The sequence below is a fragment of the Anser brachyrhynchus genome (assembly GCF_964034855.1).
Source record: "Anser brachyrhynchus genome assembly, chromosome: 5".
NCBI classification, from domain to species: Eukaryota; Metazoa; Chordata; class Aves; order Anseriformes; family Anatidae; genus Anser; species Anser brachyrhynchus.
In genome coordinates, this window is record NC_137699.1 from 11505655 (window position 1) to 11525899 (window position 20245).

The following is a 20245-nucleotide window of genomic DNA, read 5'->3' on the forward strand; positions in this document are numbered from 1 at the left end:
ATCTAAATTGATATTAATTTTTAACTTAAATGATGTTCAATTACTTAAATTATAGACAGACATTGGATAGTGTTACTAAAACTTTATTATCAAATCACTTGGCTCTTCATAAATAGGGAACATCCTTAAACTATTCAGCTTCCAGTTTTCCCTACCTGTACTCTTTTGTTTTATATATGCTTTTAAATTCAAAGTACCAATAGCTTCTACACAGGGCAAGAAGAAATCTGTTACTTATTTCTTCTTATTTATTTGGGTTGTGAGATCATTTTGTTTTGCTTGCTCATTTTCCCTTAAGACTCCTTTATTGACTGCTGCTGTCTGTGGAGTTTGGCTACACACAGCTGGTTTTTGCATCTCCATTGCTTGGGGTTGTCATGTCATCTTTCATTTTTGGATCCCTAACTTACATATTCTACTTGAATAATAGCATGTGTTTACATAACATCTGTCATCAAAGACTAAAGACCTTCTGTGATCTATAAACATTTCCCAGTTTACAGGGTGAAATAGACTTAGGCTAGGCAATACAATGATTAAAAGGTAATACTGAAAAAGCCTAAGAAGCTGGACACCGTGTTTCATACTTTGAACTGGATCACTTATTTAAGTAAGAAACTTAAATGTTCTCAAGGATTTTATCCCTTGTGCCATTTATTTGTCTATTTATTTTTTAATACACCTATATATAAAACAGATACATTCATTGATGCATTCCTGCAGCCATTTTCCTCACCAATGACTCTGCTTCTCGCCTTTGCCATCAACACATGCATACACAGGTATAAACATGGTGCTGACAGAATATGTAATGCAATATGCAATTAATCCAGTTGTGAAACTTACAGCCACATGACTTTCCAAGCAGGATAAACAGTTTCAAAACTCACATTAAACTGGAGGACATCAAGACTAACTAGATGAAAAAATTGGGGATATTCTATTGATGAGACTTTGATGACTTTTAAAGTCGTTCTATTGATGACTTAAAAATACATTTTAGACCCGTAATAGAAGACGGTTGTTAAAAATTGCTTTGTTATCATGGGTAAGCTTAAAAATTACTCCTAATTATCATATACTTCCTACAGTAGCAGTAATTCTAGATAAGCGTACAAAATACTTTCTAACTTTGATTGCTACATTGTAATTATTCTATATGATTGCTAGTATTCTAATCACAATCAATTTGTGCATGCTAGACACAATAAACTGAAGTTGGATTTTGGTCTCTTATTGCTGCAAACATCACTTTTGGAATTGATCAGATTCATGTGAGTGAACGTCAAGATTCCTCAAAATCTATAAAGAAATCAAAAAATCAAGAAAATTAACTTAATGTCTTCTGCAAGCACTGAAGCAAAAGCTAAAAAAAAAAAAAGGCTTGTTTATTTGTGAATACTAAAGGCCTTCATTCATAGCTTAATCCTAAACAGTGCTGCACATGTCCCAGAAGACATTAAGCACCCAGCATGCCAAATGATTTCAAAAAATATAGGGGACACACCACTACACCACTTCAAACTTGCTTTAGCCCGTTCTTACTTAACTGGAACACAGTTATTAAGTCATCTTGCAAGGCATACCTGAGAGGTCTTCAAGAGCAGGCTGTCCAGTTTTGACATAAAGAGCAGAATCCATGCCGACCCCTCCTGTGCTGGCCTCGGCTGTTACGTTCCCTTCATTGTCTGTCTGTGATCTGAATGGCAAAACAAAACAGAGATGTGCAGTCACTCTCCATCAAAAGTATCTCAAGTATAGCAACTAGACAATTGCACCTGCCATCAGCCACTCTGTCCCTCTCTCCAGAATAGACCAGCAGACTGATTTTACATAATTCATTAGTCCCATGATGAACTATGTCCTAGAAATGGCAGCAAGCACTCAGCTGTAAAAAAAATAAAAAATTCATAGTCAAACACAGGCTTCACAGCTCCTCAGATACGGTCCTAAGAAACTTGGATTTCCAGATAAATTTTAATTATCAATAACATAGTTTGTTATGACTAATCTGATCCTCTCTAATAATCTGTTTTACATAAACATAAAACATAAGTGTGTGATGGCATGTTACGCTCCTGCTGATTTCTCTTCAGTAACTGGTAATGACACTCATTTTTATTTTAAAATAAATGCCTGGGTAACACCAACTTCAAACACCAATTTTTAATCTGACATGGTGGCTGTTGTGTAATAAAAAGTGATGTGGTGAGAATCTGTTGTCAGATTTAAGTAATGCATCTTGGGTCATTTCATTTTACTAGTTGTGCTGTGTTTTGCTCTTATAGCCACATCCACAAGCAGCTGGAAGTTCTCCTGCCAAAAGGATAAGTGCTGTACAAAAGAGAAGGCACAGCAGGCAATTATTACTGCAATATTCTTAATTTCAGTTGACCTTATGCAAAACGTAGAAAGTTGTCATATCTTTTGCTAAAAACTTAACCAAACAAAAAGTCTATTGGCAGCTGAAAAGTTTAGATTAAAGCAGCGTTAACTGATAGCTGAGAAAAACTGAGATTACAACTTCCACATACAACTACAACTATGGCACTTTGTCCTCATTTTCCTTCCTCACAACTTATGCTGAGCTGTAGATCCACGTTAAGAAATCCGCCATAGCTGTGAATAAAGAGACAGGGAGGTTAGCTGAGACAGCAAAGGCCTCCACAATTAGCAGCCAGGATTCCCAGGTTCAGTCTTCAACAACCCATTCATAGGGCAGAATCACAAAGTAACAAGGATGTAACTACCTCCCTGCAACTGCATTTTGCAGATTACTAAAAAAAGCATCTGAATACTATATTGATATCAACATAATTTCATTTTCCTCTTTCTTTTTGAAAGCCAGCAAGATTATACAGTTAGGCTTTTTTCCTCAAATGCTGTAAAGACTATTTTTTCAATTTCTCAGCATTTACTCCAGGTGCCAATATGTAGTTTCATTCCTGTTTTTTTTTGTTTGTTTGTTTTTTGGAAAAGGTCAAATAAATATTGCCTAGAGTTTATCAGAATGTTTGGATTATGAAGAACATACGGTTTGCACCTGCTTTACACTTCACACGATCATATCCATATTCAATTTACCTAAGATGAACACCAAGAAGAGTGCTTTTTTACTTTACCTATTGATAGGATGTTGTAGCGATAAACATAACTAGCCAGAGCATCATAAACATATTTTTGCAGATTACAAGGGATAAACAATAAAGCAATCAGTTTGTAACCACAAAATTATATTTAATTCTAGATTACAACTGTACAGCTGCACTGGCAATTTTCACCTCTAAACACATTTCAAAAAACTGACATTAGTAGAACCCATCAGCCAAAGAAGCAGTACTAATGGTGATGTATATAGATGAAAGCGAGAGCAAGAAAAATCCAAAACGTGTAATATAAATACAAGTTTTAGGGTAATTTTTTCCAACTGGTTCATTTTCATGCAACTACATAAGAGAAAGACACCTGGCATTTTATTCTATACACATGGAGATAACACTTAAGGGATCAGAAGACTCAAGGGTCATTCTTCCCATTTTGCCTTCCTACATAGGTCTGAGCAATCATTTTGCATCCCTCTCTTTCAGGTTCATTTCACTCTTATTTAAAAATTTAATTTCACTTTAAAAAAAAGCATGGCCAACCATTCTTACACCACAACCGCCAAGAGATCAAAAGGAAAAAGCATGCAGTATAACTGAACCATTACAGAAAGGAGTGACAAAGATGGCCAAAAGGGTATGAACATCTCTACAAGTAGCAACTAAGCAGGCCAGAAAAGATCCATCTTAAGGGATGGAGGGATATAATAGAGGCCTACAAAATCATGAGCAGCATGAAGATGACTAAAACGTAACAACTGCTTGCAGTCTCTTCCTATGAAGGAATTAAGGGTTGTCAAAGGAAACTAGGAGATAGCTGTCAAAAACAAAAATATCAGACTCAAGAATTTCTTCTGTCACCGACAGGTTTGGGAACATATTTTCAGAAAGCTTCTTTATTTTCTCCCTTCTTATTACTTTTCCCAGCGTGTCCTCTATTGCCATTGTCACACAGAAGACGCTGGACTAGATGGAGGTTAGCTGTCACCCCATACAGCTGCTCTTATGCTGACCTAAATCAAGGTTAGTGCAAGCATACAAGAGCAGACCTTCTGCCTGGCCTTACCTATGCTAAGAGATTATTTTTTTTCAATTTCTTATTACTGCTTACAAGGCAGTTAGCCATCCACCACCGTTAGCCACGCTTAAGGGAATGAGTTTATCTATGTAATAAGTTGGTGTTGTTACAACTTTTAAAGCTGTGATGCATAAAATACACTTAATCCACGCGGTACAAAAAACAGGCAAGCACAGTAGTTGGTCAAGGTGTTTGCACTCTGACGGTAACTGTTAGCAGAATCAGAAAACACCAGTTATTCACATCCCTTTTAGAACTTAAACACTGTAGTCTGACTGCCTCTGACAACGGTTTTTGTGTAACTGTATAAATCATTTATACTTTCAAAACAATAAACCTTTACATGATGTGGCATTTGTATTGCCACCTCACCGCCCTGAAAGAGCGTCCGAAACCAATCTTCCTACATAAATGTCATGTTCCAAAGAGTTTAGCTGAGCAGTTAACCATACCTGTACATGAACGGAGCTACTGTGGCAGTGTTCGGGTGGCTGTATTGCTGTTGGGGATGAGGTAGCTGAACACTCACAGTATTGCTTCCTGTCGTGTGTGTCGTAGCGGCTGGTCCATTGACAGACTGGCTGCTGTTGCTGCTGTTGAGGCCTCCTATACCTTTTCCTTCAGAAGAGGCTAAGCTCGAAGAGGAACTGGAATTCCTGCTGTCTAGCTGAGACTTCTGATGCGAGAGCCCTGAGCCAGGTTTCCCGCTGCGGCTTCTCTCACTCTCTTTTGCAGAAACTGGGGCACTTGAGGATTTCCCTGTGGTGTTTTTCATTCCTGGTTTTGGTATTCCACTGTGCGAAGGGGCAGAGGCCTCCTTCTTGGCGCTATTCAGCTTTCCTCCTTTAGGGATAAAGCTTGCAATCTTTGAGGACTTTTTTGGCATCTCTGTTGTTGCTAGCGCTGTCTGTTCTTCTTTTGGTTCCTCTTTCATGTCCAGCTTTTCAGTGATAGATGTTCTTTTTGCAACGTCTTTACTTTTATCCTTTTCCTTCTCTTTCTGTTTCTCTTTATCCTTCTCATTACCCTTGGGAGAACTTTTCTTATTAGTCAGTGCCCGGCTAAAAGTTCTTTGTGCAATTCCCTTGAGTGCAATTTTGGGACTACTGGACATAGATCCTGGATTGTTCACATTCTGATTTGCGGCATCATTTTCCTCGCTTTCCTCAAAGCTGGGAAGTGTCTCTAGCCTTTCACAACTGTTGTCCCGAGACCCTGAACACTCGAGTGTTGTCCCTCCTGCTTTGGAGCCTCCTTTGCTATTGAAGAGTTTCAATTTTTCAAGCATGGATTTTTGGCCATTGGGAGTTGTTTTGATAATCTCTGACGGTGGCTTTGGAGGCTCCGGTACTGGCTGCTTTACGGATAACATGGAAGACGTAGCTGTGTGCTTAGCACTGAGGGATTTGCTGCGCCAAGGTTTAATAGCAGAGCTGGGCTGAGGGATGGCTGATGAGTTATTGCAACTAACAGTACTGCTGCAGCTTTGAACTGAGGATGATACATTTTCATTCATTCCTGTGGGCTGGAAGGCGGTACTGTCTGCAGGCTCTGGAAAAAAAAGAAAAAAGAGAAAAAGAAAAACAACAATAAAAAAACACACACAAAAAAATACAGTAGTACCTGGTATTAAAGCTGGTCTGAGATTCTTTCTGCAATAAAACATTAGGGACTTTACATTAGTAACATTAAAAAGATAAACACATCTCACTATTTTAAACACCAGTATCACTTAATGAAAATAAAAGCCAGTTATCTTTTCCTATCCTCCTATCCAGCTGAACAGCAGCAAGCTCCTACTATGTAATTTACATTTACTTGCTCTTTAAAGGAAAGAAGGAAAAAAAAAGAAAAAAATCTTCCTCCAGTTCAAACCAAAATGTGTTTTTTTGCCATGTGTTCTCCCTTATTAGGTTCATAATACTTTTTCATTAGCAAAAACACAGCACTATTTTCTAACTAAGGGTTCTCTCTGCTTTTGGCAAAATTTTTGCTGTCCGAGTTAAATTCTTAGAAAAACCTCAAATATAAAAAATGCAAGAGTAAGGCAAAAAAATAAATCTGGAGCTCTTTCAGTTAAGGGGAAGAGATCATCATATGCAAAAAGGTAGAAGAAAACTCCATATACAAAAACAAAACCAATTGTGCCCTTATGCAATGAACCCAAATTATATATTACAACACATCTTAATCCAGCTATAAGAGAAACTAGTGGCAGTAATTGTACAGCCCTCCCCCTCAGAGAGAGGGAATCTTAGTTAGTTGCTTTTAATGTTATTTGTTCTTTGTGAGAAATTAGTGTAGAGCTTAAAGAAAGCTTGAAAAATCACACTCACCTACCAGTGGCCACTTCTCTTCTGAAGTTTCTCTTTGCCGAGTTTCCTTTCTGGAGACGTTACTCTCTCAATTATCACAAATATGTTTTCTGTTAAACTGCTCATGTTTCCAATTAACTTTTGTCATCTATGTCTGTTTGCCTGCCCAGCAGCCTGCTGGGGATTAACGGCTCTTACCTATATTTCTCTGCCCTCTAGCAATAAAGTAAACTGTGTATAGAGCTGCATTTTTTTAATTCAAAAATCAACAGCGGTTGAGAGCGTGCGTTTTCGGCAGCAGGAGCAGCCCAGTGAATTCAGTCCTGTAAATCATGAACCGCTGCAACCACACAGGGACTGTTTTACTTCACTTTCAGCTGCTCACTGAAGATACGGCTCTGTTAACCTCCCTCCTCTGATCCAAACCAGATCTACTAAAGATTTAAAGCACATACATCTTCATGACTTAATGTAGAATCGGGTTTCTAAGAGTACTAGAGATTCCTTAATAATAAACTCAGTCATTTCACAGGGTTATGGACAAAGCATGAATTAATGATACTTTAAAAAAATATTACTGAAGTTGGAAGATTTCCAGGACCGTTATTAACCAGTAACTATTATATTGGCTGTCCTTACTAGTCCTCTTCCTAAGTCCAACTACCCACGTGCAGATGGAAAGAAGCATCTGCCAGTTTACAGACACATCATGCTTCTTTCACGACACTGCTAGCCTGCTGACTTCAAGGGCATTACCCCTGTTTTAGTCTAGCACACAAAGAAAAACCAAGCCACCAAACACCCCAAACAGCAATGACACTTGCTCTGCTCAAACCTGCTCAATTCAATCAGATGGATCAAGGAAGGCTGAGCAAGTGATAGTGCAGGAGTCACACTACCTGCCAGCGCAGGGGGAGTACTGACCCAATGTCACTCTGCCCTGCCCACAGACAGGAGGAAGGCAAGGTCAGAGCTACTATATAAGCTGTTGGAAATATTACTCCCTCAGCTTTTAGATGCTCTGCACCATTGCTTTTACCTTGATGCTTTTGACAGTACACTGCTGCTTTTTATTATTTTTTATTTCCAGATGTCCTCCTACCTATCAACATCTACTTCTGATTGCAACGCCGCTATGCTCTCCTTTTGTGATGTCCAAACAAGCAAGCCTTTGTCTCAGCCTGCATTCCACAGAAGACACTCAGCAATGCAACAAAAGCTTCACAAAACTCCCAACTGTGCGTCATTTGCAAATAATTTGTATAGCTTCATCTAATGAATAAATAAGAGTAATTGCCCATCTCAATACCTGGGTACTTCCACAGAAACAGCAGATTCACAGTACTTCCAAAACTAAGTCCCTAGTCCATTCCGGCCTAATAAAGTTGAACAGATCTTGACATAAAGCATACCTATGCCCATAAATCAACAGATCTGTCTGATTCATGGCCGTACACAGGCCAAATTTAGAACCGGATCCAGGGATGAACCTAATGTATAAATCAAAATGGGCAGCGAACCCTTTACTCTCTCAGGAAAACCAAGTTGCAAGGAGTAATAGGGAAATTGACTAGGACAACATAAAAGTGATGCATGGAAATTCATTGATAAAGGAGCCACCTACCAAGTAGTGCTTATTACTTTACATATACCTAGAGAATACAGCAGGAAGCAGGGGGAAGAGCTATTTGTGCAGTTGGCTAGTACAAGATATGCAGCGACACAAACCCAGCGCGGCGTGCTCAGCCTGAGCACGCAGCCAATGGAACATCCTTGGAAAAGAAATGTGATCTTTTCAAAGAGACTCTTAACTAAAGTTAAAAAAAAAAAAAAAAAAAAAAAAAACACCAAAAAACAAAAACACAAAACACCACAAGTTGTGTGTTTATGCGTAAGAACAAGGCCATTCTGCATTCCCTAATCTCAGAGCCTACCTGGAGTCTTAGCATGAGGTGCAACCTGCAGGCTGGAGCACACACCTGAGAAAACAGATACCTGAGGACCAGGCTGTGGTCCACAACCCAATTGTAAAAGTCCACCTCTAGCTCAAACACTGAGCTCACTGTTAACATGCTGCACATCAGCTGCGGGAGGAGAAACAGAAGGCAACGCCCACATCAGCACAGCCTTCCTATGAGCAACACAATGTTTTCCTGGAAGTAAACAGCAAGTGTTGTTTCACTTGGGAAATGAACTTCCTCCTAACAGCCCAGCTGAGTGCTCCACTCATTGGACATTTAGGAAAAAGGTTTTGCTCTATCAAATGAAACGGATTATTTTTCCAAATCCAAAAGCATTTTTTTTCCCCCCAACAAAATCCAGAACTTTTTCATTTCTAATTTCTCTGAATGTTTTTATGTGTTTTGTTTTGAGATTTGGTTTGGTCATTGAACAATATACACTTTTTTTTTTTTCTTAAATAAACACAGCATTCAGTTTGACCCCAATGCATACACACATCTGTTTGGAGCTCAGTTGCACTTCCACTGCCAGTGGTGTAGAATGAATATAATACAATTCCATTCAGAGAGTTTCTTCTCATCTACAAACACGTCAGATAAATCAGAATTAGGACAACAATACTATGACTGTAACAACTTTTTAAAAATGGGTATATGGGGACATAAATGTAATTTTTAGAGTCTCTACCTAACGTTTTCCAGTAAGCACATTCTATGAATGCTGGATTCTACACATTTGATACCAATGAAAAAATATTTATAAACTTTGAAATATATATATATGCGCTAAGCTGTTACACTTTGGGGAAAAGAAAGAAGATATTTTCTTACACAAACTGGATGGATTTTGATTTATTCTCAGGCCAAATACAGTGAAACTGGAAATTCCAAGTCCTCAAGTTTTTCTTAGATTCTACCATAGAATGCTAATGTAAGAAATGAAAGGTTCACCGTAAAACACACTCCTGAAAAATGGCTTCAGTTTACGAAAGCTCCAGCCTTTTTCTGATTCTCCATTTCTTTCTTTCTCACAAACAAGTCTGCTGGCTCTTTTACTCCTAAGACCAATCTTGGTAAACGAAAGGGATTCTGCTGCCAGAATGTAGATTCAAATGCTAGGTTTCCTAATGAAGCAGTAACATCAATATGTGGATAATACATCAGCATGCAAAGGGGAAAGTTTTATTCAGAGTAGCATAGGCCCTTCTTTCATGAAAAGGAGAGCAGGTTTCATGCATTCGATTAATAAGCTTATTATTTCTCATGCGTTCCTTTGTGAGGGAGATATTTTCTTTCTTCAGCAACCTGCATTAACTAAAACTGACTATAAAAGAAATGTTTTCAAAACCAAGCTACGGTCTACAATAAATAATGATCTCTTTCCTCTTTTCAAAGTCAAATCTTGGCCTGAAATCTATTTTGTTCCTAGTGTTCCTGTTAAAAAGATGTTGGTGGTCTAGTTCCAATGCCAATACGCACTGTAGCATGGGTAAATCTGATTTCAGCTGCTCCTGCGAAGTCTTAACTGCAAACCTACCCATTTGTGATGAAAAAAAAGAATCCGAAGGCTTATGATTTAAATCTCCCACTGAAGTCTTTGAGAGCTTACGTTATAATAAGGTCAGGAGAAAATATATGCAATTTCCCATCATTTGTCATGTTCAGTCTAAGCAAGTGTACTTTGATTTGCTATAACCGAGAACTTTCAAAAACATTTTCATTACAAGCATGAAAAGCAACACAAAGACAAAGGATACTCTCATAGTTATGTCTTCTTAGAAGGGTCAAGAACTTCACACTATTTTTATTCATTTCAGAATGAATAAGCTGTCATTTTTTATTTCAAAGCTATGGGAAAAATAAGAAGTTCTCATGAAGAGAAATATCTTTTAGTCCAGCCCATAGATTAGATAACTGAGTTAAAAGGAAATCCACAACCAAACTCTAATTTAGGACGTAAAAGCAGAGCAGCTCTATGACATTATAGTGTCAGAACTGCAGAAACTGTTGTGGCAGTTTCATCATTTCCCATGTAGAGGAATAATTAGTGAGTCCTGACCTTCCCCCATCCACCAACCAGAAGACTCTCCTTCAAAACACTGCAATTAAGAGTCCTACAGAGAAAAGCTTTTTAGCTGAGCTATTCTTCAGTGGTGATTTATCATGCCTAGCGAACCCCTGAAGTATGGAAACGTCTGTATTTCTGCCAGGAGCCTACTATAAAAATCAGAATCTTTCCATAACCCAAAACAAGAACAGGTAGAGCAGAATGTTCCTAACAAGAGTACCCTGGCACACAGCCCTCCCTCAAAATAAGCGAAACTCTTCAGATTCACAGAAGTTTCTATTTCAGTTGTAACACCGCTGACCCTAGAGAACTAAAGCTGTGTGGAGCAAGCAGGCTGACTGGCTGGCTTAAGGCTGGGGAAGAGGCACGGCCTCCACGGGCAAGATGACTGAATCTTTGTATTCTCTCTTCTACTCTGGCCCACAGCAAAAAGCAACAAAAATGCTTTCTCAAAGGCAGAGATTGCCAGATAGGGAAACTCTGCGTAATCTGAGAGACGATCAGTTAAGAAACATTTCGCTTTGCTGAATACAAAAATTTCATCAAGCTGACTAGAGTTGGTTTCCTCAACTTCTATCCACTGGCCTTCCCTTTAGGGGTGATTCAATTTATTGTAATACAGGAGAAAAATTACCCTTACTCCTTGATATTTTCCATTCCATTTCCTTCCATCCTTCCTTTACTTCTTCAGCCTCAACAAGGTAGACTATGCAACTTCAATAGCAGTTGCGTGTATTCACAACAACGTACTGTACGTCTGAAAACCCGTACCAGAGGCTGAAGATATGCCAGTCACTAAGCTTTCACATTTCTGTAAAGTTCCCTCCATTCACGCAAAGCTTCAGCATATGAAACAATAGTACTGTTGTTTACTAGTTTACATCGCCAAGACTTGGTATTTTTGCTGAGGTGAAGGGAAATAAAATTGGAGCACAGGCAATCCTTTTCTCATTGTCTTGACATAACCGACTAAGACACTTGAATTGCTTGTTGTTTTTGTTTAGTTACTGTAAAACTCAAAATGCTGTCCACATGACTGCTTAAGAAAGAAGTTGGAGGGACCTCCGTCAACCACATACCAGTTCTATTGCCATAAAATAATGAAAGCAAGTTTACTGTGCCATTCCAAACGAGTTGCACTCTCCATTTCGTCCTAGACAAATACCATTCTTATTCATTACTCTTGATTTTTCTTCTCATTATTTGTACAATAAAATCCCCCAAGATTACTCCTAAGAGGGTTATTCAATTCATTAATGAATTCCAGGCAAGGAGCTGTTGAGGAGTCTTCATTAGCCTTTACACAGAGGTGGCATCGACAATATGTATACACAGTGGCCTCAACCCAAAACACCTATCCTACAAGTTGGTAGGATATGAAATATGCCATAAACATGTTAGTGGTCTGAGAACCACACGTAGAGAACACTGACACTTGGCTATTCTGATTATTAGCACTAGCTCCAGTTTGGGCTTGGAATGACCACGGAGGTAGAAATGGAATCAATTTTTTAGAAGAGAAGTGACAGGCATTAGGAAAAAACACCTCAGAAAACTCCCACTGATGAATCGATGCACCAAGCTAAGCCACCTACTAACTGAGAAATATCGTATTCTGCTCATTCAGAAGTCACATAATTGTCTAGCTGTAAACAGTAAAGTTGCAAATACCAACGTATTCTCGAACATGGGTATTCTGTTTAACCAGATGAGTCAAATCAAACCATTTAGCAATACCAGTACTTTACCATCATATATATTGACACCTATACGTGAACATATGTAAATATGTGCAAACCTATTAAACTTGTATATAAAACAGCAGATAGACAGATACTACTTTCTACACTATGGTCTTCTTCATTTCATCTTTCTGCTCAATGAAACTACTCTAAACTCCTTGACCTAGCTGTGTCACCAAAGTTCTGGTCATAGGAGTGGAAGAAAATAATTTTTTAACTTCTTCCTCTCACGCAACAGCCACCAGTGGAACAGTGTCAGGCTGGACATCTTCATGTGTTTTTTTTTTTTTTTTTTTTTTTTTAGCATTTATCAGATCACTGGGCAAAGCTATAGACTACTTTAAGGAAGAATAATACCATATTATAAGCTAGACTTAAAATAAAAAATGCGTTGAATCCATTCAATTTCTAGGTTGGAAATCTGCAGCAGCAGATCTCTCAAGCCAGGACAACATGCAAGTAATGATCTACTACTATTCGTTACAGTCATGAAGGGTTGACCACGACGTGATGTTCATCAACCACTTCAGAAGTGGCAGTAGTTCTCTGGAGCCAGTGATGGATTCTGTAGGTGCATTTGGTTATGGACAAGGACCAGTCAAAAGGCTCAACTGAAAAGCCTCAAATGGAAGAGGCCAGAGATGCTGAAATATACTTATACCCAGGGAGAGGAGGCTTCTACTGGTGTGGTAGAAGCATACTGGCACTTACAGAAGTCTGGGATGTAGCAATACTCCTGTTTTCTTTCCTATGATTTAATAGTGAACTTCAGTTTCCATGGTTGCTCCTCTGGCACAATTCACCCAGCAATAAATTTACGGGAAATGGTAAATATTTATTTTAAAAGGAAACATCTACGAACTGTAAAGTCCATGAAATCCCGGGCCAGCTCTTCAGCTGGTATAAATTAGTGTGGTTCCACTGTCTCCTGTACAGCTCTACAGATGTGCACTGGGCTCCTTCTCAAGGTTACATTTTACTTCAAAGCACAAGGGTGTTTGGTGTTTTTTTTTTTTTTTTCCTAATCCTAATGAACTGTACACTTTAGAGCATGTCATTGGCTATTTCTCTTTTTTCTTTTTTTTTCCAAAAACTTTTTTAAAATACAATTTTGGCTTGTTCCTAAGGCTTACACGAACTACGGCAAAGTTCTGTGGTCTTGCAAACCTCCATTTCAATTGCGACTAAACCTTCAGTTAGCCTATGTTTAGGTAAAAGAGGACATATTTTTAAATGCCAAGTTTAGCCAGTTAAAAAAGTTGTAGAATTGAACATGAATATGATTTACTGCATACTTGTGTCTTGTCCTGTAAACGTGCCATACGGCTTGTTAAATTCTGAAAGTCTTTAAGCTGTCTTACAGGCACACACGCAATATAAGTATGTTGCTGAAGATTCACTCAGATGAGCCAATCTTTTGAAAACATATTTGGAAAAGTGACAGGATGCAAGCAATACCCAAGGATACACAGACAAGCATGTTGTTTGACACTGACTCCCATGACAGTCACCTCATGACATAAGCCAGTAACCTTACGTGTAGGGAAATATAGAGGAAATAATCCACTCTAACTGGGAGAAATAGTTTGAGTCAATACAATTACGTGTATTAAAGTTGACTGAAATGTTCTGTACTTAGGAGAAATTAAATGCCTAAATATAAAAGCACAAATAATCAGCTGTGCAACAATACTGCAGAAAAGAAATAGGAGTTACAGTATATAACAATTGCATCCCTCTAGAATGTGACACTAAGGAAAAAACAAATGTCATTCAGGAATGCATTCTGAGTGTCACATATAAAACATAATGTAATTAGTCCACCCTACTCAGCACAAGAGTAAGGCCTCACATGAAGCACTGCATCCAGCTCTAGCACCTCTCTAAAAGAGATTGACAGCCCCAAAAGAGGCCAGGAGAGATCATCAAGACAAATCAGATTTATCACAGAGAACCTATAAGAACCTACGAGAGGAAAGTTGAAGTAGTAGAGTTTGTTTAGTCTAGAAAATAGAAGGCTGAGAGGAGACATCGCAAGTCTTCAAATATGTAAAGACAGTTATAAACAGGACAGAGACTGGGGGGCAATAACATGCCTAATTTTTAGCCAAGCAAAATCCTGACTCTTTCCATTGATTGTTTTATTTATTTTTAAAGGCTACCTATAATACTAAACAGACACCGGAAGGAACACAGTAAGCGACTGTCAGATCTGCCACAGGACGTTTCAGAACAGACGAGCAAACACCGCTCGGGTACAGGCACACTTGGTTTTACTGCAGAGCTGGAGCACAGACTCTGCTGTTCATTTACAGATGCAATTCCAAAACCAGATAATGTATGCTGTAAACTTATCACAATTTTAAACGCTGGTCTTTAAACAGAGTTAAAACCAGGTGTATCTGCTCTGCAAAATTGTGGCTCAAAATTGTCTAATGATAGTGTAAAGTAGTTTTAGACTAAGGAGCAAACAAAAACCTAGCAATTCTCCCAGGAAGAAAACACGAAACAATCAATAAGACTCTAAGAGTATCTTTCATGTCATCCCATGCACTTTCCCTTCTCTCTCTGTTTTTATTTTTTCCGTTAAGCCACATCAAATTCACGATATCAAAAGATAAATAAATCACACTGGACATTTGATAAATACCTCCACTCTAAGTTTATATTTAGAAAACTTGATAGGGTTACTCCAGCATCTACTTTTTGGTAGTGCATACAGCAGAATGGTAGGAAACACCAACTACGTTGCACCTTTCATGTAAGGTTATGGATTTGTCAAGGCAAATTATATGTAAACTTGTTTTATCATTGGTCTGACTTGCAGAGAAAGCTGTCAGTCAGCAAGGACGGAGAGCAACTCTGGGCTGTCAGCACACGTGGGCACACAGGCAGCCTTCTAAACTCCAAGCGCAATCTGCTCCTTGCTTCGCACCTCACCGAGATGAAACACTTGTACATTTTTAAAAGGGGGAATGACCTAAATTTGTGATGTTTTCACATTCTCTGTTGAGCCAAACACTTTCATTTAAGAGTGAAAATCCCTTTTCCGCTTTTGCGGTTCTTTAAATCTGAGGAACTTTTGCACAGTCTTATCAAGTCACCACTTCAAAAGTAAACATTAGGCTCACTCAATTTTCTGAAGAAAAAGAAAACCGAAAACAGAGCTAAAACCACACTGGGTACTAAACAGAAGTCACAGTGACTGTTCTAGAAAGTCAAACCCCAGAATTTTTTTCTAAACCTACACAAACACAATTTCAGTCATGACGAAAGTTACGACTGCCACAAAAAAAACCTTTAACTTACAGCAATCTGTCGCAGGGGACGACCGTTTCATTCTATGAAACCACTTCCCAGCTTTCCGACATCCACACGCTGTTCAGAGGCATCTGTCCATCGCAGGACCTCCGCTGATTTCTGATATTCTGGAGCGTGCTGCTAACGCTGCTGCTGCCCCCCAGTGCGACCAGCTGGCCCCCAGCAGCCGCAGAGCTGGGCGCAGCGCTGGGGCTTTGGCACGGCCAGCAGTAGTTTCGGCTGCTCACACAGAGAAGGTCAATGCCTTTTCTGGATCAATTGAAGTATATCAGAGTTCTCTGCTGGAAATCACAGTTGCACACTGCACGAAAAGGACTATGCTCGAGACACCAGGCTTTATTTCTCATTTCTGTGTTATTTAGCGAGCCGCCTGGCTGCCACCAGGTGTTGCAGGGACCGACTGGGCAGGGAGCGCTGTGCAGACAGCGAGTCCAAAAAGCTGCGAATTGCCTTTTTGGAGTTGTATATACTCTCTCTTTCGTAAGATATCAGACACTTCTATTTCAGGACTATTCAGCCTTTAATTACCAAAAGCTATCATCCAAAATGCTAAGACTTATTACAGTAACTGTTGTTTGCTAGCTTCTATCAGCTACCAACATTACCATGACTTTTTAAACACATGGGAGGGCACTGCAAGTGGCTTTCAGATCCCTTTAAAGGCAGGGTCCACACTGAGCTTTCTGAAAAGCTCCCCGTGAGACTAATTGGCAGCAGACCCTGGCAAGCTTCGCACGCTGCAGAGGTTCAGAGCGATGCCAGTAACAAACACAGCCTTCCTCAGAGCTTCACAAGCACAGAGCTGCACAGCAGCCACCTGCGAGATCAGATCTGGAGGCCCGGCTTTCATGTTACCTCTTCTCAGGCAGCCAAACAATCCCTTGTCTAATAACTCCTCTTGCCTGGCTACCAAAATGAACAAAACCACGGAGTACAAATGCTATTTTAGGCCCAAAAGATTCATTTACCAGCACTGGGACGTCACTGTTTTCTCCCACTGTTAAATGAAAATTTTATAATATGGTTATGGTCTCTAGCTTGAAATCATGTTGATATGAATTGGGGACAATAAAATCAGTTTATTTAAACTTTTTTTTTTCCCCAAAGGGCAATAGCAATTTGAAATGAGTTCTCATCAGACCAGGTTGGTTATTGACATGCCTGCAAAGAAATGTTTGCGCTGCAGCTGGCAACCTGACCACCACTGAACAGGAACAGCCAGGGGGGTTGTTTGCTTTAAACATCACACTTGTAATACCGTAACAAAGCAGTCAGTCAAACCTTTCATTGTGGTCAGTGTCGTGTGATCATCTCAACCCTTAAACACCACAAAGAATGGCTTTTTCTTTGGCCAGGAAACAAGGAAGAGTAGGAGAAGAGGCGGTGCTGAGCCCTGGAACAGGCTGACCATGTGTGTGAATGGATGGATGCATGCATAGATAGATAGATGGATAATCACTTGTAACTTCGGCCATCCCAGTAACCTTTCACCAGCTCTGACTCTAGCTGTCTGGATGAACCCAACGTCTTAGCTCCCCTGCCACAGCTGTGACAATAACTGGCCCTGTACCTGCTGCCAGAAAAGTCCTTCGGTTGCAAACTCAGCCTCTACACTGAATGCTACTATAAATGGGTATAAAAAAAAAAAAAAGTTAACTTCTTAACAGGAATCTCTATCATGTTTTACAAGTCTCAGCTCTTTTTTTTCACCACATTTTTTTCATTCTTATACTATTATTAGGCAGAAAGGAGAGAGTCTGCTTTTTGTCCCTGTTTATTATTATTAATTTATTGAGAGTGGAAAAACTGTGTGAGGTTAAGCAGAACATAAGGCTTCCGGTGAGGAAGACATGCAACATCAGAAGACAGAACAACTGCCCAGCCTGTCCTTGATACAGGAGCCAACCCCAGTCAGTTTGAACATCAAATATTTCATCCGGTTTTATGTGCAGCTACAGAAGAGGGCTTGTCCTCCATTGTCATGCTCTTAAATAAAAGATTTTTAATTCAAGAAAACTACTAGGATCATCTGAGTTGACCTTAAACGTATTAAGCCAAAGAATTTCATTCAGTAATTTGAGCCAAATCCTTAACCTCTGCCTGAACATCAGCTCTTGGTAGATATCAAATTTGGACTCATTATGTCTAATTTAATCCCTTTCAACAGCTAATCACCCGTGTTCTTAAAAACCCAATCTAGTTTGCTGTCTGAATTGGGCTAGTTTCAAATTCCAAACAAATGGATACTCATATGAAGTCTACTGAGGTAATAAAGAGTCCTTATTAATACAAATCTCACTCCGTACAGATATCTTGTAAGTAACAAAGAAGTAACCTTTTAAACAAAGAACATAAATTTATCTTTTAAATACCTAGCTGCAAAGGAAGTTTTCCAAACCTCTAATTATGCTGTACCCTTCTTCTCATTGTTTTATGCACATCCCTTTCTTCAACGTCCATTTGAATGCTGCTGAAAACTTCAGCCTTCAAGATACTACCCCTGACATGAAAGGTGAGAACCCTGCGTTTTGATTTCACTATGCACATCTCATCTTGTTCCTGGTAAGGTCTTAGAACGCAACAATCTCAAAGTCAGTATTTTTAAATTGACTTTGGTTAATTTGTGGTTGACTTAATCCAAATCTGCTACTTTTGAATAACCTTAAGCAATCCTGAGTTTGAGAAAAGCTCAGTATCACACTGAGCCAAGAATGTATTCTCAGGTGCTTTTTATATCAATGCAGGATTTAACATGACTCCTCCAGGAGTCAGTACCAGGTGGGTTTTCATATTCCTAGCTGTGAACACTTCTTTGCAGCTATGTGAATTTAACTTTGGAGAGTCATTCCTACTGAAGCTATGATGAGATATGTCATGCCCTCTTGAACTGTACTGACAAATATAACTGCCTACATACAAAGCACACACATTTTTAGCACACATTTGGTGTACGTAACCATACGCCAGTAAGAAACGTTTGTTCAGCAGAGTGGAGGTTTCCATGCCAACATTTTACTAACTTGGTAGTCAGTCCTATTTTGATACCACAACGTGAAAAAGATATACAAAGAAATTCCTTACCTGTCCTTTGAGATACACTAATATCTCTTCCTGTTTAGCTAGGTAATACTTAATGAAGTATTAACATTTAATCTCATGTAAAATTAGATAATATTTAAAAGTATCAAAGTGTGGTAATTTCATACTTGCCAGAGCTCATAGCTGGACTAAAGTAATGTCAGCCCCTTAGTGCCGACTCCACAGAGGTTTGATGCACACAAAATTGTCATTGCCATGAGAATCTCTGATTCTCTGAGATCTGTGGATCCTGGTACTTCCCTGTATATCAGTGCTACCCTCTGTATGGGAACTATTTTAGCTGTGTTAGCAGGGTAAATATGCCTGTAACGAGTAGAACATGGTCTAGTTTGGACCATCACGGTATTACATTGCAATATACAAAGCTTTACACAACAACAGACCAGAACTGAGCATCAGCATAGAACAAGGGAAAAGATGGAACATTTAAATAAGAAAGGCATTTAGGACAGCAACAAAATATTAAAGATTTGTTCTTACCAGGTAAAACTATCAATCACAAAGCACACTTCAGTTTTGCTTTGCCTCTGCTCCCTAACAGAGTCCCTTAAAGAAGTCACTGACACTATTTAGTCAATGTCCCATCTATTTTTAATACCCTACAAAACTAACCATTTCTAACAATTGTAGAAATCACAGACAAGTCCAGGTTATAAGAGACCTCTGCAGATCATTTGTTCCAACCTTCAGATGAAAGCAGGGTCTTAAATTAGTTTAACCAGGGCTCTGTCAAGGCAAGTCGTGAATACCTTCAACAAGGGAGATTCCGCCACTTCCCTGGACAAACTTTTCCAATATTTAATTATTCTTGTAGGGAAGAACTTTATTCCTATTGCCAGACAGAAAATTCCCCTAAAGGAACTTGTGCCACATGCCTTATGTCCTTCACCATGCATTCTTGTGAATACAGCAACCAGCCTTTACATACTAAAAGACGGTGATTAAAAATATACTGCATTCCAAAAGGCATTACCTAAACTTTGAAAGAAAGAAAAGGAATGCAACATCAACCAGAGGAACACACGCTGCTCTTACTTTCCTGTAAATACAGGATATCCATACCTGGAAACTGAGACACGCGGAGCTCAGATTATAGCTGAGTCAGCAGGATCTGATTTCAGAACCCTCTGATGAGACTCATATCAGTAAGTTCGCAAGAATATGGCTATTAAAACATTTATTTCATTTCAGTGCACGAACACGTATGCATGAATTCTCTTTCTCTTAATACTTCCTGTTTATGAGAAACCTGACATTATTAGCACTGCCTTCTTCAGAAATCTGAAAAATAAACATTTCCTTTGATCTCATATGGAAATGGTCCAAGTTCGGTAGTGCCTTTTCTCTACTGGTATTTTATCTAAAATGCAATCCAAAGGGAAATGTGTCATTTTTCCCACGGACTTCTACTGCCCTCTGTAGGATTATTTTAAATAAAATATTAGGAATAAAATAGAAAATAAACCTAAGCATGTAAGCCTACCAGTCACATTACTGTATCACACCATAAACATACTGGACATGACATTAAGTTGGCATTTCCTATAGCTTCCTAATTTT

At 39.0% G+C, this 20245-nt stretch overlaps 1 protein-coding gene across 21 annotated transcripts in view; it reads right to left on the minus strand.

Annotated features, from left to right (window-relative positions):
- The window catches only part of NAV2 (neuron navigator 2), a 431840-nt gene that overhangs the window by 108177 nt on the left and 303418 nt on the right, over positions 1-20245 (minus strand). For 20 of the 21 annotated variants that reach the window (XM_080592405.1, XM_080592410.1, XM_080592398.1 and 17 more), the window contains 2 exons: positions 4632-5730; positions 1587-1699 (listed from right to left, as the gene is read on the minus strand). In XM_080592405.1, the coding sequence (XP_080448531.1) occupies positions 1587-1699; positions 4632-5730 (1212 nt within the window). Of the gene's footprint in view, positions 1-1586; positions 1700-4631; positions 5731-6515; positions 15542-20245 lie in introns of those variants that run through there. The other variant, XM_080592400.1, reaches the window with a different exon arrangement.